The following is a 24,179-nucleotide window of genomic DNA, read 5'->3' on the forward strand; positions in this document are numbered from 1 at the left end:
GAAGCTAATGCTTCTTCCTACACTTCCCTGGCTAGAAAGTGATTTACAGCCTATAATAAGTTTGCTGATAGTCCTGTGAGAAATAGGTACTGACAGGAGGTGGGAGTTAAGTTACTTGATTTCTCCTGCTCTGTCTTGCTATACGTTCATGTTAGCTATATGTTCATGGCTTTAATCCTTATTGAAGGTAACTGCTCTTGCAAGATCCCTTGAATCGGCAGGAAGGGGTGTCAAATGCTACAGAGACTGGGCTATATGAAAACTCCCAGAGGAAATGCTAGTTGGCGTGGCTCGAGATCTGGAGGAAACTGGCTCGACCTCAGAGGAGGAGGAAGATACAGATGGGTTGGAGTAAGTAGAAAGACCCTCTACTAACGGTTTCTATCTCCCTGTCCTCCCTGCAGGACTTGTACTTACCTGAAAACAGTTATATTCCATACCACCCTCCTGCCTGTGAAGTGGAAGATGGTTGGTTTGCGCTTCAAGCCTGTAGACAGACTATCTACATTCATAGCATTAAAGACCACTATATTCACCCCACCAGTGTTGGAAGAGCAGCTGTTCCTTGGGTACTCTGTAGTTTCTGTGGTTTTGCTGATTTCTCACTGTCATGTTCCTAAGCTGGGAGCTTTCTTGATGATGTTTAAGAAACTGAGGAAACTAATGTCCTTTCTTTTTGTTTGTTTAGTGTTTTTGTTTTATTTTTTACTGTGCTGCAGAGAATGGGAATCTGCTATACAATAGAGTGATAGACAATCTTTTATATCCTTTTCTAAAAATTGTCCTGTGAGAATGCAGCTCCTAGAGTTCTTCTTGCTTACTAGTGTATGTTTGTTCTGTCTTTGTTTAGTAACTTCTTTTATATTTACTTCTGAAGAGTTGTTCCTTTATGCTTTCCCAGTGTGGAATCACTTTCCATTTTCAGCTGTCCTTACTTTAATATGACCTCTTTGTTTTCTTTTGGGGGCCTATTGCAACAGACTGCCCAGCTGCAAACTGTAGTGGCTGAAAGCCTGTAGAGGAATGTTGCTTCACTCCGGGTAGTTGTCTCAGACTGGACAGACCTTCATGGATAGAAGAGTCCAGAACTTCCTTTACCGAGAATGTAATTGTAACAGTGTGTCTGTGTCATGACTAAAGGTCATGCTAGGAATGAATGGTTGTCACCTGGAGGATTGAGCCTTCCTGCAAATCCTCGGGACAGGCTTAACATTAACTCCCCTTCTGTTGCCTCAGCTCGTTTCTCACTTACATAAGGTTCTGGCCTGTAGTGTAATTTCTGGAAGTGTCTTGTGTCTCTTGCAGCTAATTAAACCCCAGTAGATGATTTTTTTTTTTCTTTTGGAGGTGGTGGAAGCGGATGGGAGTACTGCGAAGCTAATGTGTCTGGGTGATAGTGGTAATGACTTGGGTAAGAAGACCAAGGTTACGCTTAAGAGTACTTCCTTGTCTTAGCATCAGAAAATTGCCTTTTTATCTCTGTTGCTGTGTTCCAAGTGTAGGAAGTGTTTTATCTTCTGTTTCTCCAGACCTTTGGCAGACAATGATCTTGCACACTCCATCTACAAACGCTTTGGTGTAGCTCTGCCAGTCTTTGTTACTTCTTGTCTGTGTAGATGGTGATATGCCTCTCCAGCCCCTCAGTTGCTGTTTTCTGTTAACTTTATGATTCCATTTCCTTGTGCAGTGAGTACTAAGCAGTCTGAGTTTTATTCGCTCAGAGTTTTACAGGGTTTCTTTCTATGAGCTTAGTTTTTTATATAATGGATCTTAATTTTTTTGTGTGTGTGTGTCTCTGAGGAGGTGATAGTTCCTAATGTAGTCTTGTTGTTTTGAACAGAACTGATCACTGTATCTCGGAAGCTGTAGCTTGGGTGGCTGGATGGGAGCATCATTGCTGAACTCTTTGAGCTTGCATTCCACTGCCTCTGGCAGAAATTAAAAAGGAAGAATACACAAGTTTGTCCGTTGTGTTGAGCCAAGCCTGTTCTAATCTTTCAAACTCTGCATGAGTCCAGGATTACAGCCAGGCAGCGTGCACTGATTTCAGTTCTTAAATGGGAGGCTGGAACCTGCATCATAAAGTTTGGTTGTGTGGATACCAGCAATGATGGTTTGTCCTGAATTAAATATCCTGTTTTCAGGCAGAAATCCAGAAAACTGTAGCTGTGCAAATTAATGGAATTTCTCTCAAATTAAACTCAGTAAAATAAATACGAATTAAAGAGAACTCTGACTTAGACTGACACAAGACCAACACAAAAAGAGAATGATCTGGAAGATTCCCGTTATAGCTGAGTACCAAGGGTGCCTGCATGTGTGTGTGAGTCAGCACAGGCAGGGTGTGGGAGCAGCCACAAAACCACAGCTGAAATGCAAAGAGCAAATTTATTTTTGTTACCTCGTCAGCTGAGGGGAATCCCCAAAGCAGATCCAGGCAGAGGCACACAAGTGGGGATGCAGGCACCGTGGAGCTCGTTCCTTGCTAGTGGATTGCCGAACCTGCTGTTTGTGTCTGTTTTCCTTGTTACCTCGTCAGCTGAGGGGAATCCCCAAAGCAGATCCAGGCAGAGGCACACAAGTGGGGATGCAGGCACCGTGGAGCTCGTTCCTTGCTAGTGGATTGCCGAACCTGCTGTTTGTGTCTGTTTTCCAGGGATTCAGGCAGCGTAGTTTATCACTGTGCTTTGGTCTTCCCACAGCAGAGCAGGGATCTCAGGCATGTTTGACAGGGTGCCTGTAAGTTCTGTGTTATCTGAATACAGATGTTCTACTTATCAAATGCATAAGGGCGGGCAACAATTAGAAAATATATTTTTCCACACCCCAGGTGCCAAAAGTCACAGTGCAATGTTTACAATCCTTTTTGCCAATCTTCGGTTAATTTCTGAAAGTGTGTTTTTCTCTATCTGGCCCACAGGCTAGGTGGGCAAAGATAGAGAGTTGCTGTGTTCTCATCGTGAGTAACCACTGTGTGTATGAGGCTCAGCAGTCGTTTATACTGACTATTTTGCCGTTTCAGGGATCATCCATGTATCAAGTGGACTGGTGGTGGCTGCAGGAGGATCCCCGTTTTGGTGTTCCATGCTGAAGCCATTCTGACCAATGACAGCTACCTCCGCCTTATTGGAGGTGGGTGCAACTGTGTGCCAGCTTTTGGCCCGAAGGCAGGAGGTAGAAATCTCTTACCTCGATGTTCCCTTCTCTTCGTGGTGGGGAAGAGGACATGTTAGGAAGGAAATTACGCTTCTCTCATGTCTCCGAGCTGTTCAGAAATGTTTGATCAGTATTATGTACTTGGGTTGTGACAAGTGTCAATATTTGTCCCTTCATTGGGTCCTGATGAGTTGAAACTGTCTGCTTGCAAATCAAACTTGGAGGCTATGCTAGAACATATGACCAGAACATAAATTCACTCCTCTGTAGCTGCGAACTTAAAATAAATCACTGCAGTGAGTTTTGACAGGGTTTCACTGGGAATTAAAACAGCCAGCCCGCAGTGGTAAGAACAGTGGTATGCTGTAGTAACGAATCTCTTTGTCTACAGCCTCGCAACTAGGAGTAATGCCATAAGCAAAATGATTGCTGCTCTGGTAACCTTTGAGTCAGGAGACCAAACCCATCTACTGTCAAGCAAGGGAGATCCTCTAAATAAGAGGCAGAGTTGGTATAAATAGTCGCTCTGGATTGTGAGAAGTTAGTATTTGGTGGGTGTGTACAGTTGGGAGCTTATTTTGGATGTGCTGAGTTGGAAAAAAGCTACTACTCTGCTCCTTTTTGTGAAAAAGTTCATGCTCCTTTCTTCTCTTGCTTCTCTCTTTCTGAGGTGATTGGTGCCCTAATTTCTAATATCCAGGCAGAAATGGCTCGTTGGGGCAAGGGGTGGAGAGGGTAATTTGTATGTGGAAATTCTTGATGGTTTTATTGTGAGTTAAATACTTGAAGGATGGCAGAAGCTGATGGTAATTGTAACTTGTACCCTAACTGGAGTGTGGCATGTCGTTCTGCTTTTTTCAGGAGGTGTAGGCTTTTTGTGGCTTAATAAGTCCACTGCAGAATAGAGCAACACGTTAAATTTTCTTGGGCTTTGTCTGGTCCCAGATTGATTCTTCTTCCTCTTTTCTTTAGACTTATTTTTATATGTAGAACATGTTTCCTGAGGTTTAATCTATCTTTGGTTTTGTATTCTCAGTGTGAATGAATTTGTAAAGTGCCTTTTCCAAGTGATTCTGTATTCTACTGTTGCAATTTCTGCCTCTACTTTCATTGAACTCTTTTATGGATTGCCACATCCTTTTGTATGACAACTGGCCCCTAGTCTTGCTGCTTGCTTTCTGTTCATCTTATACTTCTGGTGCTACTTACTGCTTTTGTGTCTATGATTTTGTTCTTGGATAGGGATTTTCTTTTTTTCTTTCCTCGTCTGATTTATTTGCTATGTTTTTTTTTGCAGTTATGGGAAGATCAGAACAGGTGAATGAGATATGAACAAAAATTCAGTGTTTTCTTTTGGTTTTCAAGATCTAAAAAATGACCATGGAATCTAGCCATGTCAATGAGGGGCATATGACATGGTGACTTTCAGCTAGGAATACTAATCTTGAATGAAGAGCAGAAATCATGTTTGGAGTGTTATAAAACAGTCTGTATTAACTGCTGTTTAAAACACATAGGATGTCCTGTGTTTTTATCTGGATACAGTAGAGTTCAGTGATGCAGAAATTACAGCTAAGGATTGATGTAAGTCACTTTAATGGTGTCGTTGGAGTTAATGCCCCAAGAGATGGATGGGCATTTCCTGTGTGTGCTGCTACTGTGTGGGTGCTCCACTGTGGATTGAGTGCAGCTGTACTGTGCTGAGTCCTGTGGTGGTCTTCTCTCTTCAGAGCACTACCACTTGTCCTATAAGATTGTGCGGACAGACAGCCGCCTGGTTCGAAGCATTCTGACCGCCCATGGTTTCCACGAGGTGAGCGCAGTGAACTTCAGATCTGATTAAGTGCTGGGCTGGGAGGTGGTGATGATGATGATTACATTTTGGGGCTTTTTTGCGTGGTGTTTTTTTTTATTTGTTCTGCAGGCTAAGAACAAGGAAGTTGATGTGGACACCTATTTTTACATACTCTGCCAGTCAGACAGGAAATATATTGTGATTTTGGTCTCTCAAAGGAGTACCCTTTACCCATAATCCTTCAAAATTAGGGAGAAAGGGATGCTGAAGCTGGGTCATGTGGTTTTGGGGTTTTTGCTTGTTTTTGTCCTTGCTTTTAAAGTGCATACTCTTGGGAAGATCTGAAGGATTTAATCTCTCAGCCTTTGCAAACTCATAGGTCATTGATATAGTGTTGCACGCTTCTCTTCTAGCACCCGTCTTGCTCTAAAGAATGTCCTTTAAGCAGCTAATGTCAGTTTGAGAGATGCGTATGTACAGTGAATTTTCTTCTGAGTAAGACTAAGTTAAGGAACGGGACTCACAAATTTCCTGAAGAAATCAAATTACAAACTGAGTTTAAACAGTTTATGAAAAGAACAAAACCACAAATTTTGTTTAGAAAAATGACCTAGTTATTTCCCAGCACTACTATACAGGAGTCTGGCTAGAGTTGCTCTAATATTAGAGATGGGTAGAGGATATTGTCTTAAACTAGAATTGCTTTGGTCTCATGGACATAAGGTCACAGTCTGTAGGACAAGTGTTGGTGCTTTTCATTATTTCCATTTTTTTATGTCTGTGGTGTTTTTATGTTGCTTTTTAGGTGCACCCTAGTAGCAGTGATTATAATCTCATGTGGACAGGATCACACTTGAAACCTTACTTGCTGCGTTCCCTCACAGATATTCAGAAGGTCAATCATTTCCCTAGGTAAGGCCTTGATATCATGTTTTGCTGAATGTCTTTGTGATGGTTTGTGTAAGTCTGAATGTAGCTAGCTCTAAAAAAAAAGAAAGAAAATAGAGTATACATGATACTGTGAAGACTCCATACACTGGGCCTGTGCCAGTGTCTTCATAACACTGCATTTTGTCTTCATGAAAACAATCTTTGGGGTTTTGGGGAGATAGTATGTGAGTTGAAGCACTTGTCTGTAGCCCAAATACTAGATTTTTTTTATTTGGTGGTATAAGTATTTGGGGCTTTGGGTTCTTAGTTACAGAGATCGTCATAGGTCACCTGCTAAAGTTTACACACACCATTACAGCACAGCAAACTGTTATGTCTTGGGAATAGCAAAAGATTTACAAATGAGGATGGATATTAGTACAGTCATAGTACAGAGATGGTAAAACTGAAGAGTAGTTGCAGGTTAGGGTTTGGACATCTGACGGGGCTACACATGCTTTAGTAACTAGGATGAAAGGTTGCTGTAATGTGGGGGATATATAGACAGTCTCTCGTTTTGGGACTTCAGGTCGTATGAACTGACACGAAAGGACAGGCTATACAAGAATGTCAGTCGTATGCAGCTGGCTTATGGATTCAAGACATTCCATATCTTGCCTCAGACCTTTATCCTCCCAACAGAGCACCAGGACTTCTGCAGTAAGTGAATGGCTGATGATGCTTGGACCTAAAGCAAAATAACTGGGTGGGGGGAAGGGAATTACTTTTACTATTCCAGCCTGTTAGTCTTGCCAGTGGTTAAGGCAGCAAAATTAGAGGAAGCTGAAAAGACAGTGGAAAAGGCCCTTATAATTTCTACTCTGCTGCTTACTCCATGCCTGCATAAGTCCTCAAGAAGCTCATGTGGACTTAAGATTCCACCTTTCTTTCGTGCACTGTGTTGTTGATGGTCGACTTCACAATATCCCTAACTAATATCAGGCAATACTGAAGAGAGAAGTGCCAAAAAGAGGTATAGGATAGAGAAATTAATCTAAAAGGAGGAGCAGGGTGGGCTTCAGGAAGGGACTATAATAATTGCAGTGAGCCCTAAGGGGTAAAAACATCAAAAAAGTGTATATAAAATGTAGACTTTGATCTCCTCATGCAGTTTTCTAAAGCTTTTACTGTAGGCAGCATTCTTGATTCTTGTTCCTCTGTAAAATAAGCAAAACGGGAGATGTTTCAGACTTGTGCTTTTTTTATTTTAACCAGGTACCTATTCTAAGGACAGAGGCCTATGGATAGTGAAGCCGGTGGCCTCTTCCAGGGGTCGAGGTGTTTACCTGATAAACCATGTAAGTGTTCAGCAAAATGATTCCTTTTCAGTAACACTCTCTGCAAAACCCTGCCAGCTTCTAGGCAAGGGGCATGGAAACATCTAACCAGACACTGTCCCTGCTTTGGATTTCAACCCTGTCTTGGTGAGCAGCTCAACAGTCCTGAGCAGCTGGCAAAGCCTGCCTGGGCGTATGCTGCATTACCAAACCCAATCCATTCCTTTGTATGCCGTGCTTGTCTTGCAACCTTCTCTCAAGTCTTAGCTTATTAGAAGCAAGTTCAAGCTCGCTGAGACAGTTTGAGAAGCTGTTCTGCTTCATGGTCTCCTTTTCGCTGACAGTAGGATGGCACTGGGAAAATTCCCGAACCTTCCTTAGTTGTTTCCCTGCGTGACTGAAACAGTCCCCTTGTCTCCCTCTTCCCCCTGGAAAAGAGCAGTTAGAATGAAACCTTGTGTGATAAAGTAGGATGTGTATCAATCTTAGAGCTGTGTTATCTAAATGCCAGTGTGCCCTTACCGAGGTGTAGTGGGGATGATTCTTTGAAATCACTGTGCTGGTTAGAGCATCTTTTGCCCTCTTTGGGCTTTGCAGGGAGTTAGGTTGTCATAGGTAACAAATACAACTGGGCAGGAGCCAAACACATGAGAGGGTTCCAGTAAATCTTCTCATCAGCAAAACTGACTAGTGAGTCATTTTGTTTTCACTCACTCAAATGCCTGTAGCCTACCCTGCACTGAAAGGGTCATGCTGCCTCATCTGTCCTCTACTTGGATTATTTCCCTTAAAATAAGATTGCAATTTGCCAAGTGTATGAGGTAGGTATTTCCAGAGCTGTGCTCAGCTTTTTCTTTGCTTGAAAGAGAAGAGCGAGCTCAGGCTTATATGGCAGTTGGCCATCAACTGGCAAAGATCCTTCTGAGACCAATCTCCCTTTTTGAATATCTGTTACAGAAACTCTTCAACTAGTTAGGCCCAAAGACTTCAGTTTCCTTCACTGTGATGCTATTAAGGGAGTGCCATCTAGAATCTCATCACACAAGTGTTTAAAAAGAACAAAAAAACCCCCAACAAAATAACAAATCTCTTAATTTCTTTGAACCATAATAAAACGGGCTGTCACTTTTGTGTGATGTGCTGAAGCAAGTAGAACTTGTTCCCTGATGTTGTATATATGCGTTCTCTATGCCGAGGCTTCCTGCTCACGATGTTGGTGATGTGGCTGAATACAAGCAAACTTGAATAAAGGCAGGATGATGGGGTTCTTTTGGCTCTTCTGCAAATTGACAGCAAGAAAATGGTTGGATTTGGTGACTTTGCTATGTGTATTTATCATAGATAGAGATTTCTGTTACGAGCTACAAGGGTAAAATCTTTCTAGTACAGTAACTGCTGTGAACTGAACCTCAGTAGAAGGTTTTACCTACTCATGTAGGCAAAAAAGTTGGATTCCAGCCCAGGATCCAGCTGTAAAGATCACAAGTTGCAGAGTTATTTTCTTCACTTGTATCTACCATTGCTGAGGAAGTCGCATGTTCCTTCCAGTGTCTTCTAAACCCCTCCTCCATGTGTTTGGTTAAACACTTGAGAGGCCCTCAGAATGACAGTCACTTCTTAAATGTGTTTTTTCCCTTCCTTTTGCCATGTGGCTGTTAAATCGGTATTCTACTCCAAGGAGCAATTAACTCCTTCAGTGGGCAGATTTTTTGCAGTGTAATCATCCCCAGACTTCTGGTTAGGATTTAATTACCGTAAGTATGTTGTGACTGACAGTGCTGTGTTTTCATTTAGTTTTTCTTTCCTGCTTCCCCAGACATAGTTGTTGGTACAACAATGGGAATCTTTGGGAGGGAAAGGCTGCAAAAAAAGGTGGGTTTGATCTAGTCACCTTCTTGATACTTACGCCTCCTGTTTTTTCACTCTTGGATTCTCCATTCTTCTGTAGCCAAACCAGATTGTCCTGGAAGACAACATCCTGATTTCTCGTTACATCAGCAACCCCTTGCTCATAGATGGTGAGTGTGCTTAGGCATTACTTTTCTCTCTTCCCCCAAACCCACATCTGAGGATCTATGTAACCTTTGCAAGAATCAGTTGAATAATTGAATGGTCTATTTTCTTCTAGTACCAGGAAAATCCCTTAAAATTGGGAAGCTTTTCAACTGAGAAAGCTTCAGGTGCTTGTGTCAGCAGCAGATAATGGTTTATTGCTCTGTGGTCTGTTGAAACTCCTCAACTGGATATAATGTATGAAAGACGTTTGCAGTTACTGATTCCTGACAACTGTATTTCAGATTTCAAATTTGATGTGCGCCTCTATGTTCTGGTTACGTCCTATGATCCACTTGTCATCTATCTCTACGAGGAAGGATTGGTCAGGTAGGGGAGTTTTCTTCATTCTTGGTGTGCCTGCACGTAGTGATCCAGAGATGTCCTGGCTTGCCTCTATACTCCTGACACCATGGCAAATGAGGGAAATGCCAGTTGGGAGCTCTTTAAATATGTTATGATATTTCATCATGCTTTGTCCCGTCAGTTTTCTTTATATAGATTGCAGGATCTTTAGGGAGGGACTTCATTACATATGTAATAAATAAAGCAAGTTTTCAACTCTTAAGGATTGAATGGCGACACACATCATCGGTGTGTTCATTCTCAAGGTTGGTACTTCTTGAAACCTCTTTGGACTCTTGGTGCCTTTGTGTCCCTTCACCTTTGAGGATGGAGAAGGGAATCTAAACATTCTTAATTTCACTTTAGTCCTAAAGACAAAAGCAGCTGGGTATCTGGCTGTATTAGCCTTTGTTTTAATACTGTCAACTGCTGCTCTAAATTTTAGGTTGGTATTTGTATTTTCTATTGTATCGAGTATGTGGGTTCACTGTTCTTAGCCTGCAAGATGTCAATTTTCTTTTGCATATAGGTAATGAAAGGTGCCCAGGAGGAATGCTTTATACCAAAAATACGTGTTTATCTTCATCACAGATGTTTAGCTAAATACCTGTCTGTAGTAACCAATAAACTTGAAATAATCACCCCTCTGAATTTCCAGCAGACCAGAAACTTTACGGTGGTGGTGTTTGAGAAAAAAGCATCATAGGACTTTCTTCTGCAACAGTTTTAAGCAACATTGAATCTGTCTTATAAGCATGTCTGGTGTACCCAGAATTAGTATTTCTAGGGTTCAAGCCTGCATGACTCTGACTTGGGCAGATACTGAATCCATCTTATTTTTTTATCCAAAGCAGATACTGAATACAAAATTATATTTTAAGAATGATCTCACAAGAAATATCCTCCTTTGAATTGCTGAACTGATCCCCTCAGGTGTGTTGTGACGTGCCTTTGCCTCCAAAGATAACGTGAACAGATGGCTTTCTGGAAAGGGAGCAGTGGAAAACTTGGCAACCATATTCACTTTAGAAAAGGAGCCTTAAAAGATGCCTGATGTGAAAGACTTTTCTTTGGGAATCGGCAATTAAATTGTTAGTTGCTAATATTGCATGTTATTGGAAAGCGGAGGGAGAAACAAGATCATCTATTGTGAATACGTGAGTAGATTGCTAGGATATCCTGAAAATGGGCAATGCTTAGTGGGCCTCCAAAACAGGATTTGCTCCATCATTAATGTCTTAAAGTTAGTTCTGCTGATCTCTTTGTAAGAAAGGAGTTAACTCTGAAAAAATTCCACCTGTGTAAGAGACAAGTGTTCTACTCTGGGGGCAAGTGTGCCAGTTCCATGATAGATAGCATTTTTGTTTCTGACAGGAGAGTAATGTGTTTTGCTTGGGGGCAAGCGTATGTGGGGTTGTGTATGGCTGTTTTTTGATGGGTGGGTTTTTTTGCTCTTTTTCCCCCAACAGTTGTAGTTGTGTTAGAGGTCTATGGTAGGAGGTGAAGAAGGAAACAAGGATATGCTTTGGACTGAAATACTGCTCAGCCAGTTCTAGTGAATCTCTTAAGACAGAATCATCAAATTATTTAGGTGAGAAGTCTGGAGGTTTTTAGTCCAACCTCCTTCTCAAGAAAAGCCCTTTCTCAAAGTTTGGGCATGTGTTCTATAGCCTTATAAAGTTTTGAGTATTTTCCCAGAATGGAGATGTCTTTCCTGACAACCTGCTCCAACGTTTGTCTGTTTTCACTGTGAGTGTATGTGTGGTGTGTGGGTTTTTAGTATCTAATCAGAATTTCCCCTGTTGCACTTTGACTGTTGCCTCTTGTCCTTCTGCTGTGCGTCTTTGAGAAGTCTGTCTTTGTAGCTATGCTTTAAGGAATTAGGCTGATCTAGTCTTAGCATTATTATCTGCAAGCTAAGTAATAATTTTTCTCCTCAGCTTCTCCTTGTACATCATGTTTCTCAGCACATTTTAATAGATCTGTGCCAGACTTGTACCACTTAGTCCATACTTCTGCTGGTATTTGGGGGCTCATAACTGGACACAGTGTTCCAGATGTGTGTCCAGTCTGTGCTTAACAAGCACTCACAACTAAGAGATACTAATAATTGCCCTCAACCTACTGGCTACACTCTTGTTGATACAGCCCAGCGTGTAGTTAACCTTCATAGTTGCGAAAGCAGGCTGCTGGTTCATATTCAGCTTGTCTGCTGTGACTGCTTGTCTGTTCTGCAGAGCTGCTTTCTATCCACCCAAGCTGTGCTGTTGAACAGGGTTATTCCTTCCAGGTGCAAGACTTGCATTTGCTCATGAGGGTTCTGTTAGCCTATTCCTCTAACTTTGCAGGGGCCGTTAGACTGCTCAGATCTTGAGTCGTGCCATCCACTGCTCTCCCTTTGTCCCCAGAACCATTCATGTCATCCTAGAAGGCAATCAGGAGGCCCGAGATGTGATTTACTCACAAAAAAATTGTGCTTCCTATTTCTGATAATTTTGTCTTTCATGTGCCTGGAAATACTTTCCTGGAAGATAATATTCCAGAAGCTCCTACTGACAGCAAGACTGTAGGTCACTTGAGTTATCCTAGGTTAAAAGATCTCCTGAAACAGTGCTATGTTTTCTTTGAGTTTGTGAGCCAGTGTCCCTACTTGATAACCCAAATGCTGGCTGGCTGAATTTCTTTGCTTTTTTGATATTGAGAATATTTGCCTCTAGAGCTTGAAACAGTGTTGTAGTCAACCCTGAAGAAATTGCTTTGTTAACAATGTGATAGTGAAAAATGTTGGCTTCCATATGGAGGGGGGGATTTCCTCTCCCTTCCTTCTTGGCACGAAAGGCATTTTGCTAGCTGGCATTGTGAAATTGCCATCACTGTGGGGGAAGCAGAAAGTGCCAGCCCCTCTTCTCAAGTTCTCAGCTTTCTGTTTGGAGCTGAGACACGTCAAGCAAGCGCCTCTGTGAGTGAGCCTATATAAAGCTGCAGTTCACATGGCTTCTGCTTGCATCCATTGGACTTTTTACTGGGACAGATACAGGGAGAAGGAACACCCATCAGAAAGAGACTGCAGTTACGTCAACTTGTGGAGCAGTAAAAAGATTTCTTCCACGCTGCAGGTAGACCTTTTTGTTTTGCCGATTACTGGTGGAGTTGGTTTGTTAGACGTGAGTTTTTAACCAGAAGAAAAGGGGCAAACCAGCTGTAAGCCCCCGAACCCTGCATCAAGGGAACAGCTGCTGGCATGGGGAAACCAGATGAGGTTTCAGATGCCCAGCACAGAGCCTCTGTGGAAATGCGGGAAACTTAAGGCGTTCCCTGGAGAACCTGGTCCATATCCTATTCTGTGGATGGGGAGAGCTGTAAGCCGAAGTACAGCCCCTGGCAGACTGGCAAACTGAAGTTTCTTCCAGCCATCTTGGAGAAGGGCTAAGATACTGCAAGGAAGTTTGCTCCGAAGAAGTTCATATTTGAATTGAAATCCTGGAGGTTAAAAAGACTGCCCCTCCCATTTCTTCCCCCCGCAACTGCATGGTACAGGCTTTTTTTGTTGAACTGGGGATGTGGGGAATGAATAGGAAAAAATGTATATTTATATGTATATACCTTATTTATATGTATATACCTTAACTATTTATTAAGCTCTCTTCTCTTTCATCTGTCATCTCTGCTACTTAAATTTAAGTGATTGATTTATGATTTTATTGGCTTGGTGCATTAAATCAATTTTGTTTCACCCCCTTAATACAAAAAGCTGGTTTATTGGTTTTCTTCCTTGCCCAGGACAAGCCTCATTGACTGTTATCAGCCCAAACCTTTTATTTTTTCAACTCTTTTGTGTAGCTCTCAGGGAGTTTACATTTCCCTGAGGCTACAGAAGTTTACATTGGCTTGGTGCATTAAACCAATTTTGTTTCACTCCCTTAATCAAAAAACCTGTTTTACTGTTTTTCTTTCCTTGCCTAGGACAAGCCCCATTGTCTGTTACTAGCCCAAACTTGTTCCTTTTTTTTCAACTTTTTTGTTAGCTCTTGAAGAGTTTGTTTTTCCTGAGGCTATAGAAGTCACAGAGAAAACCCTTTGGTGGGTCTGTCCCTTTTTAAACGGCAACAAACAAGTACGTTTTATTTCCGAGTATCTGTCCAGAAACATCAGTTTTAATAATTCTGGACTCTCCGTCTTTAAGATCCCATGTGACAGTAACACTTACAAATCACTTTTCAGTGTTCTAAAATCCTGAAGAGTCTTATGTATTTAGATTCCATTTGTTTAAACTGTAATCAAATCTAGAGCTCGTGACAAAGGGAACACGTATGTACAACACACCACAGTACTGCTAATGGTAGTTACCCTTTCCCTCAAAAAGCATCCCGTCTGACGGCTGGCTGAGAGGGGGATAGCTTACGGAGACTGTGCCACTAGATATCTTAATGCTGCTCTGCGATGCAGTCAGCTATACCAGTACAGCTGTGGGACCGGTATGTAGGGAATAGAGATCTTACCTCTGGTCCAAGGACAGTCCGGACTCTGGAGGGTAACTAGTTCTGTAACGAACTTCAGCTGCCCACTGAGCAATTTCAGCTGTAGAGAGACTTGTAGTTGAATACTTTCACGTAATAGGTATAATTTTATTGTAACCAATATCTTTACTCTTAAACTTTTCTCTTCCTCTGAGGCTGTAGAGTTGGTATGTTTGTGCAGCAAGCTCTCTGGAGGGTAACACTCAAGAATGAGCAGAGGTTGACAGAAAACTTTAGGTGGGCTGGACTGTTTGGCCTCCAGATGGCACCAGTGGTCCGTAGCTTTAGCGATTTGTATTTTTTTTATATCCTGGAGTTGGACATTCACTTAGTGAGAGGTAAGGAACGTGGAGCTACTGGATTCTGGACTCCTGTTTAACTTTTTTGCTTCCATTTAACAGTGCAAGTCAAGTGCTGGTAGAGACCCTTTGGTTGCCTCACACAGCATAATGTTCTGGTTTAAAGCTGGGGAAGAAACTTCAGCTGTGCGGTGAGCAGAGGAATGCTTTAACCTTTGGGAGTGGAAGCTGGGTTTTATTCTTTAGTTTAGAAAGAACTGCCACACTGCTTAAGAGTGGAAGCAATTTGTAGCAAAGAACTGGGAGGTAAAATCAAGGTCTGGAGTCAAAGGTGGTGTTGAAGCTGTCTAAGGGGAAACACACCGGGTGAACAAACAAATTGTTTTCAGGACCTCTGCTAGTGTCTGTGGTGCACCACGGTGACCTCCATGATTTGAATTTGCTTTCTGAAGGTAGATAGCTTCTGAACTGTAGTCATAGTGACCTCTTCTGGATTGTTCTCTTAATTTTCTTTTTCCGTTTTTATAGTCTGTCTGAAAGGTAATGCTCCCCTTCAGTGTTACGCTTTGCATATTCTGAGCAGAAGAGGAATCTCACTATTTCAGTGAAATTGGTGACCCTTACCAGAATGGGACTGCTATCAGGAAACTATAAGATGTAATAATCTTTAAAAGGAACAGACTTGGTATAATACACATTTGTGATGTTTGACTAGATACTTTCTTAGGCCTGGTTTCTTTTGGCACAGCTACGCTTGTCATGACATAACCTAGTGTGGAATTTGAAGTTCAGTGCTGAGGAGAAGAGGATTATGGAACATATAGGGCATGTATAACTTCTGTTTCACTTTCCATGTGGAAGAATGAATAAAAAGTTTCCTTTAAAGGAGATGTGAAGGGTATGTACCTAGAGGTGTGTAACAAAGCCTTCAGCTATTGCAGCTTGTTTTGTGTTGGAAGTACTGAATAACTTTGCTTTGCCCTGTGTGAAGTCCTCTTTGGTTTTTTTCTCTCCAAAGCCGTTTTTCAGGAAGATATTGATCTCAAAGCTTTTTTGCTTATCCTCTGACAGAATATTGAGTAGAACTTAAGTTCTGATGTTAAGTAGGTTCCTTTTATAGCTATTTCCACTCTACTCCCCATGGAATAAACTGTATTTAGTAGAGACAGAGCCATAGGTCAGCATATTCAGGTATCAAACTTCTGTCCTGCAATGAAGTCAGCAAAAGAAATGAAAGATTGCAAGATTTCTCAAGAGTTTATTCTAATCTCAGGTTAACACCTGGAAGACTTTACAAGGTTTGAAGTTTTCCTACCTTCTCCTCTTACTGTAAGGCCTGTATCCTAAAATAACCTGTATATTTCTGTGGAAGCAAGGCACGCTGTAGCGTGCAAGTCTCCTGTCTTTCCTGGAGAGAACATGAGTGGTGGATGAGTAGCATTGTTACTGCAGTGGAAGAAAGATACAGTGAAGCATAGTAGGAAAAGCTGTAGTACTGAAGGCAACAGGAACTGATGTTTCCGTGGCAGTAATGGTCTTCTGTTTCAAGCCAGTGTGAAACACGGCATAAGAGGTGCGGGCTATTGCCAGCTTGTGATCTATCACCATTCTAACATCCAGAAGCTATTGACAGAGGCTCCAGATACATCTTGGATTTTCCATTGGCAGACTTGCACTTTGCATGAGGCCAGTCAGTAGGCTCTTGGAGAATGTATTAAACTGGCATTTGATTCTATTGTTTAAAGCTTGGGGGTTTTTGTTAGTATATTTGAGTCACTTAATGTTTTGTATTTTTTTATGTGTTTTGAACTGGTCCATGATATCCTTTAAGATGGCACCATCCCAGTAGAAAAAGTTAGGTACTGAGAGCTCTAGAACGCATTGGAATCCCTTCTCATTTTCCCATGCTCAAATTCTATGGACATGGAGCTCATACCACCTAATAATTAAGGACAGTCTCTGTAGAAGGAAGCTAATGCAAATATTTGCAAGGTAAAGAAATACTGTTGTTTGGAAATATTGTCTGTGTCTGCCAGGAGTTCATACCATCATATTTCTGATTATGTGCATAATTATAAAAATAAGCTGCTAAGCATGGTGAAGCTAATTGCCCTCTGCCTCGATGTATCGAGGGAGCCATGACTTTGTGAAATAACTTGCTGTTTGTGCTCAGTATCTTCTAGAGTCTGGCTGAAAGCATATTATCAACAAATGCTTTCAGTGTGCTGCCAATAAATGATTGTTAAGGTGAAGATGATGAAATCATAATTAAGAACAAAATACATGATAGGGCTGTTGTCACCATTTTCAAAACAGAAGTGCTAAATCCAGGAAACTTACAGTTCAACTGAAAAGAAATTCAAATACTTTAAGCTGTGGAAATATGTGAAAGGGGATCCGAACTTCCAACTCTTCTCTGTTGCCAGCTGCTCTGACTTTGTCTGTAGATAAAACTCAGAAAAATATGATGCAAAATCTTTCTCACATTTTTTTAACCTCGACACTTGCAGTTACAACATGGAGGTTTGTTGGTGTGGTGGGGTTTTTTTCCCTGCTCCATCTGTATATTTAAAGACAGATTTAATCTGAGCATCGTGGATTTGCTGGCATAGCTTTTCTGGGGAGAGACTTCTCAAAATGGCTACTAAGTGAGGGCAGTAGTGGCTTCACTTTCATTGAGAAATTAGATTTTCTTTTGGGCAGTTCTTTCTAAAGGAAGTTTGGGTTTTTGTTGGGTTTTTTCTAACTTGTTAGATGTTCTTGTATAGTTCAGCTGCTTCTCAACTATGAAAAATAATAGGGGAAGCATGAAGAGAGATGACTATTAATAAAGCAAATTGAGAATGTGTTCTTTTCTGGGCCTTAGCTTTACTGCACTGCCAGATGCTCCAAATTCCTCTCCCTCTTCCATCTTTCACGAGCACTGCTTCCTTTTTTCTGCTTTGAGGCTTTACCAAAATCTGCTCTCCTCTTCTTACAATTAACCCTGCTCTCCTTGGTGCTTTCTTCCCCTCTTGCCAGGGCTTCTCAGGATAGCATATGTCTGATCTTTCCGCTTTCTCTTTCAAGACTCTGCCATATTAAGGTATTGTGATATAGGAGGATGGTCAGAGTGAAGAAGCAACTGTCTGGTCTTGTGTTGATTTTTTTTTTTTTTTTTTTTTCCCTCTCCTCAGTAGCTAGGCCAAGTTCTCTGTAGGAAAAACTGGCAGTACATATGTGTCATTTAATTTGGATATGAGGTAAAAGTCTTAAGACTGGTGGTTTGTACTACTGGAACGTGCTTGCTCTTAAGAGGTGTGGTGGTTAGCAGTGGCTTATGCTGTTCATTCTGCCAGCCAGATGCCCTTGTTCTTTTGTTTTATTGATTTTTTTTGTCCAAATTCTGAGGCCTAAAATATATATTGAAATAGAAATTGATTACACGCAGAATAAAAAATTATTGCAGTTGGACTAAGTGATCATTGTAGGTCTCTTCCAACTGGAGCTATTCTATTACATAATATTTAACTTGATGGCACATCCTTGTCTGGATGTAGGGTTTTGCAAATGTTGCCACAAATAGTATTATCCTCTGCTTAAAGTTTTTTTTTTTAATTGGCTTTTTTTAAGTTGTTAAACTGGAGGCACTGCTCTCTTTCTGGCTGACTGCATCTTAACACTTTCCTTTTGTTTTGTCTGAAAAAGGATGTACCTGCAGCAGATTGAAAGTTAATTGGTATCTTTATGTATTTGCTCAGCTGGCTGTTCAGTCAGATCTGTGAAGTGATCTGACTTGCCTGTGGCTTTGTAATTTGTGGAGCAGATGAAGTAGAGTGGCTGGAGTGTGCAACTGAGCAGATGATGAGCTTTCAGCTGCAGTGGATCCTTAGATTGACAAAGGTTGATCCTGCAACTACACCTTTAGAAAGCAACTTTTGCACAAAATGTAATTTTAAACACTTAAATTGGCATGGCTATCAGAGAAAGAGCCCTGCACTCTTTCTGGCTGCTGTTCCCATTCTCATGTTGACCCTTTCCTTTCCTAGCACAGGTCAGTTCCCTTCTGGTTGCACAGTGCAAACTGGGATGGAGGGGTAGTATGGGCAACCGTACCAGTTGGTTGCAGGATGCCCCTTCCCTTCCTCCAGAAGTCTATATTGTTTCACCATTCATTCAGCCCCTTCTGCAAGAGGTGTGCTATTGATAAGATTACTGTTTAAATTGCTTCGGTGTGATTTTTGTGCTGTATTGCCGTGCTTATTCAGGGGCTTGTGGTAGAGTGGAAGAGGAAGAGCTTGATCCTTGTGATCCCCCAGCTTTATAACAAAGGTAACGTACATGGAACGGAATACCCTCCTGGTCAGCCTAGGGCTGCCCATCCTGTCCACCCCCTGTCCTGCTGCAGTTGACAATGCTTATTGTCACCACAAGCATTTCTGGACCCATTTAGTGAACTGATCTGATTTGATAAATAGCTTAAAGGCTGTTTCAGATGGCTTGCTGTGCAGGACAGGCACTCTTGTTCTGGTATTTGTCACGAAAAGGGGGGCCGGGAAGATATATGGAGCCGGCCTGGAAGGGGGGGTTTTCTAAATCCTTTATAGTTTGTCCAGCCCACCAGCGTCCTAAGAAAGATGAGATCCTGGCGCCCAACCTGCCTACCACACTCCTGTTAGGCAGAAGGGGAACCTCCCCGGGTTCTTTACACCTTGGCCAGCCTGCCAGGCGTGCCGACAGCGTCACTGAAACCAAGTCCCTCTTGGTAGCCCACAGGATTGGAGGATATTCACCTGACCTGTTCAGGGACCCTCACTGGCAGCACCGCAAAGACAAACCCCTTCAGTATTAAATCAACAATAATAGTTTATTGTGTAGAGTCGTGACAAACTACAGGTTCGAATGGTACTGGTGATGAGTATTGACTGCAAAATGGATTTAAAACAGCACTAAGCACACGCACAAACCTAAACACTAATGATTATTAACAGCCAGCTTGATGTTAGTATTTAAGCGCGCAAAATATAGAGCTCTTACCCAATAGGTGTCCCTGTGGGGGGTGGGGAGAAGATAGGTTCAGCCCGTCAACCGCTCCCAAAGTTCCGATGTGGTCTTCTGTTCCCCCAAAAGTCTCCCCAAAATTTGTTGCCTTTTAGATTGTTTTCTGTGCTTGTGGGTGGAGTTGAGTGACTCTAGTCATTTTATTCCTTTTATTCTGATTGGATTAAAAATCTCTTGCTTCACATTTAAAGGTCCAGGTGTTAAAACATAGGGCGCATGCCCGGTGGGAAGTGGTTGTACCTTGGAGGCGGGTAGCCTTTGGGATGGAGGTGTGTTTTTGTATTATAATGACATTCTAATGAGCAAAGCTCACCTTGAGGACATGATTGCACCAGTTTTGTTGGCACGGCAGTAGCGATCCATCTTTCTTGATAGCAGCCATTGTGGTAGGCTATAGCGGCCCATTGTGGTAGATTGTAGCAGCCCATTGTTACCTGCAGGAGCAGGGACAGACCGTGTTGCCTCCACATCACTCTGGTCCCTGTTCGGGGGGCACGGTACGTTGCACCTGGCTGCAGCAGGCCTTAGCCATTGTGACCACATTCCATTCGTGGATCAGCAAACTGCTTCACAGCCACTTCATGGCTTCTTTTGTGCCAAGGTGAAAGTTAACACTCTGGGAAACAGTGTTTTTCCTCACCTCCCCATAACTAGTTATTTTCCCCCAGTATTGTACAGGTAAAAAGAAGGTGGATAGCTGAGAAAGAGAGAGTGGACGGCTTAAATCTGTGTGCCCACTGAAGAGAGGCCAGGGGAAATATCAAGATACCAAATTTCATCTGTGTAGCTGGATCAGAGAGCTGATCTACCTCTGCCCTTTTGCAACCTCTCCCTTTCACATCCTGCTCCCTCTGCCTCCCTGTCAACACAAAACAAAAAAAATCTCCTGAAACACCTGTCCCAGGTTATGACAAGAAATACTGGTTCGATTAGAAAACCTGGTTTGTTTTAAAATGACCAATCATGATGTATTCCTCCCATTTACGTTTGCACATCTCATTGGTTGTGAAAACTTTGGTGGGCACTCTGTTCCTTTAAGAGCCACGCATGGGACCGGGGTACTTCCAGGCTGGCTGGGGGCTTGCTCTTGCTCGGGGCTCTTGCTTTCCCTTGGTGTGTCGGTGCATGTCCCGTCTCTGCCTCTGCTCCAGATCTGCCTCGCAACTTGCTAACTGGCAAGTACAGACCTGCCTGCCTTCCTCTTTCACCGACACCTGGATCTGCTCGGATTCTCACGCTACTGCTGTGATCCCCAGCGCCACACAGGACTGCCTTTGCTGCTGCTGAACGCCACTGCTTCGTCCCTGCCGCCAGTGTGCTCTGGAGCCACTGTTCCTTTGCTGCTTGAACCCTCGCCGCAGCTTGGCTCTGGTTGCTGTGTTTGCTTTCTGTCACTGCCCTCTGCTTGCCTGCAACCCCGTTGTCCCAGCTTACCTCTGCTCCCTTGAACCTGCCAACCATGTGGCCACTGCTGTTTTGAACTGCTTGGTATATGGGTTTTTTCCCTTTTGCTTTGGTTTCCCTAACCACAGTTTAACCCTTGTTACACCAACTTTCCAATCCCATATAAACCTGTTAATATCTCATTTGTTTTTCTGTATATAATATTTTTCTAGTGTTATTAAACTTGTCTTAGTTTCCCAAACTTAAGAGGTCTCACAAACTTTTCTTACTTCTTCTCTCTGCTTTTAAGCCTTTTCCTCCAGAACGGGAGGGAGGTTAATTAGAGGGAGGAAGAACTTGTCAAGTAAAGAGCGTACCTCAGCCAACTGGTTGCAACACCTTAGAAAAATCCTTGGCTATTTTTCAGTTGCATCAATTCTTTGATTCGCCTCAAAACAAACTTCTGTGACGTGTAACTGTGGCACTGAGGGACATGCTTTAGGGACCCTGACAGTGCAGTATGAACGGTTGGATGTGGTCTTAAACCACATGATTCTATGGTAGTGTACAGCTAAGGGAGTGGTAAGGGGGTACTTGGTTATAGTACAGGTAATGCCTTTTAATCAGAAGGCTACTATTGTTTCCTTGAACAGGCTGACTTAACTGTAGTATTGTTGGCTGTAACAGGGTGTCAGGAGTACCACTAGACAAATGCTCACTGTTAATCCCCTTCTGTTAAAAGGGGAAAGAAGGGAATAAGGTGGAGAGACTTACGGATTGGAAAAGAAAACAGAAACTGCTTTAATGAAAATAATAAAAATGTGTATGTACAAACATATACAATACTAATATGGATCCTAACCCCCCTGATGGCAACTACCTCACCGTCACCACTGATGCTGCAGGGCAGACACTGGGGAAGGCCCAGACTGGGCTCAGCTGCAGATGGGGACCAGATTCCGGAATGCACAGCCTGGGATCAAAGGCAGAACAGACAGACCTCCTTGGCCATAGGTCACTGAAGAAGAAAGCGAGACCCACATGATCCCTCAGCTTTATACCGAATATGACGTCTGGGGGAAGGCCCAGACTGGGCTCAATGGCAGACAGGAACTGGATGCGGGAGCTGGATTCCAGAACTGGATTTAGGATTGGGGTTGAAAGCAGGACAGACAGAGTTCTCCTGGAATGCTGGCCATTGAAGAAAAGAGGAAGAGCTTGACCCTTGTGATCCCCCAGCTTTATAACAAAGGTAACGTACATGGAACGGAATACCCTCCTGGTCAGCCTAGGGCCGCCCGTCCTGTCCACCCCCTGTCCTGCCGCGGGTGCAGCCTCCAACCTACAGCACCCACAACATGGCATGCAAGAACCAGCAGTGACCCTGGTCTCTGCAGACAAAAGTATAAGCAAGAGTCCCTCCATACACCAATCCTTGGCAGCAACTGCAGACATCAAATGCCAGCACCTTCAGAAGCAGACACTGTCAGCAAGAACTTGCTGTCGACTTCAAGAAGTGCAGTCACCCAGAAAAGACCCAGCTGAAAAGCCAAATCACCTGACAGAATCTGTTCTGCTCCAGCGCAAACCAGGACAGTAAGCGAGACCCTTTCTGCACACCAATCCCTCGTAGTAACTGTAAGCGTGAAGTGTTATCGCCTCTAGAAGCAGACGCTGTCTGCAAAAATATGCTGTTCTCTTCAGAAAGCCACTTAGCTGTCACTTAGACTGAGCTGAGAAGTAAAATCACTGAACAGAATTAGTTCTGTTCTTACTCAAACCAGGACACAGAGAGTTCATATGGAGACTAGATAATCTTGTAGCGGTGTCTTACTCCTGATTGCTGTCTTCCCTACAGTCTTTTTCCTGTACACAGCTACATGACATCCTTGAGATATGGAAGGGCTGAGAATGACAGCACCTTGGTTCAGATGCTGCTTTGTTGGACATACTGGTCTGACCTGCTGGTCATACCTGGTTTCCTGGATGCCCCTTGACAAAAGGATTGGCAGTTGTATGCTGTGTAGTTGGGGGTGCTAGAAATCTGCAACCCTCAGCCTTTCCTAAGGCATCCTTGAAGTACACAAGAACTGAGCTGTGATTGTATGAGACTTCAGGAAATACTGACGGTGGTATCTGTGTGTAGTATGGTTGCTCTCAATGTGTGTGTTTTCCAGGACCTGTGGATGTGATCTATTCATGGTAGGTCCTATTGTGAAATGGAAGGGACTGTGATGCTGACTGTCTAAAGCAAAGTGGCCCATTTGGCCAGAATGCCTGAGGATCACAAATGTAAGCAGCTGAGGAAAAAAATGCGCCTATTGTAATGTGTACACTCTTAGGCTGTGAAAAAGAACAAGTGAAGCTCCCTGTTCTGAGACACTGAAAAAGAGACTAAATGCATCGTCATGTGACCTTTGAGAATAAACTGTATTTTCTGTGAGGAGAGTTTGCAGCTGATGAAGTCTCATTGCATGCATTCTCTTCCTAGCGGTTGTTGAGTAGTCTCTGTAGCAGGTCATATGTAGCAAGCATGTCACTCGTTCAAGAAATACTATGAATCTGTATCCCTCTTTACAGGTTTGCAACAGTGAGGTATGACCAGGCATCCAAGAACATTAAAAACCAGTTCATGCATCTGACTAACTACAGCGTCAACAAGAAGAGCGGCGATTATGTCAGGTACTTGGCTGGAAAATGGGACTTGATCTCTAGAGGGTAGTTGGGTCAATTTACCTAAGTTGGTCTAAGGCTGGTGCAAATCCATAGAGTTAGGCCAGTGCTGTTAACTTGTTTCTTTCATTTATTTTTAGCTGCGATGATCCTGAAGTAGAGGATTATGGAAACAAGTGGAGCATGAGTGCAATGCTGAGGTACTTAAAACAAGAGGGGAGAGACACCGCAGGTTAGTACAGATCTTGCACTTTTATTTCTTTGTTGGATCCTAATCATCTCACTAGGGGTGAATCTGAAGAAGTCAGGGAAGAGCCCTGGTGAGTCCCATTTCGCACCAGAAGGTGAAGGGAAGGACTGTTCCTTACAGCTTACTCACTAGAGCTGTGCGTTTATTCTTTATTCCCAGAGATGAGTCCTATCTCCAGAGGTTAAACCTACTCCTTTTCTTAATATTCTGAGACTTTCTCAGAGCATGTTTCTTAGTATTTTACCTACATTCCCATTTCTTAAGGTCATTCCATTCCTTCTGTGACAGTTGGAGAGATGTTCTCTTGTTCTCCTGTTTGTTCTAAACTGACTAATTGGAATGTTCCTTCCCGTGTCACGTCCACACCTCATAGGTTGTAAAAGCTCGCGGGCACTTCTGTTTCTTGCAGTGTTCTGTGCCTTTAAGAGACGCGGTCGCCTCTGCCTCTTTGTCTTTTCACCG

At 42.8% G+C, this 24,179-nt stretch overlaps 1 protein-coding gene across 1 annotated transcript; it reads left to right on the forward strand.

Moving 5' to 3' along the window:
• Window positions 1-274: 274 nt before the first annotated feature.
• Window positions 275-23,699, forward strand: LOC104498710 (tubulin polyglutamylase TTLL5-like; the record flags this gene model as incomplete). Its single annotated transcript, XM_010142125.1, has 11 exons — window positions 275-351; window positions 405-569; window positions 3,023-3,132; window positions 4,887-4,969; window positions 5,757-5,863; window positions 6,411-6,541; window positions 7,097-7,179; window positions 9,107-9,176; window positions 9,456-9,540; window positions 23,375-23,476; window positions 23,608-23,699. Coding segments are annotated over exons 1-11 (1,105 nt in total), but the record flags the coding sequence as incomplete, so codon positions are not given.
• Between the last annotated feature and the right edge of the window lie 480 nt (window positions 23,700-24,179).

This window comes from Buceros rhinoceros, unplaced genomic scaffold (assembly GCF_000710305.1).
Source record: "Buceros rhinoceros silvestris isolate BGI_N320 unplaced genomic scaffold, ASM71030v1 scaffold32438, whole genome shotgun sequence".
Lineage (NCBI taxonomy): Eukaryota > Metazoa > Chordata > Aves > Bucerotiformes > Bucerotidae > Buceros > Buceros rhinoceros.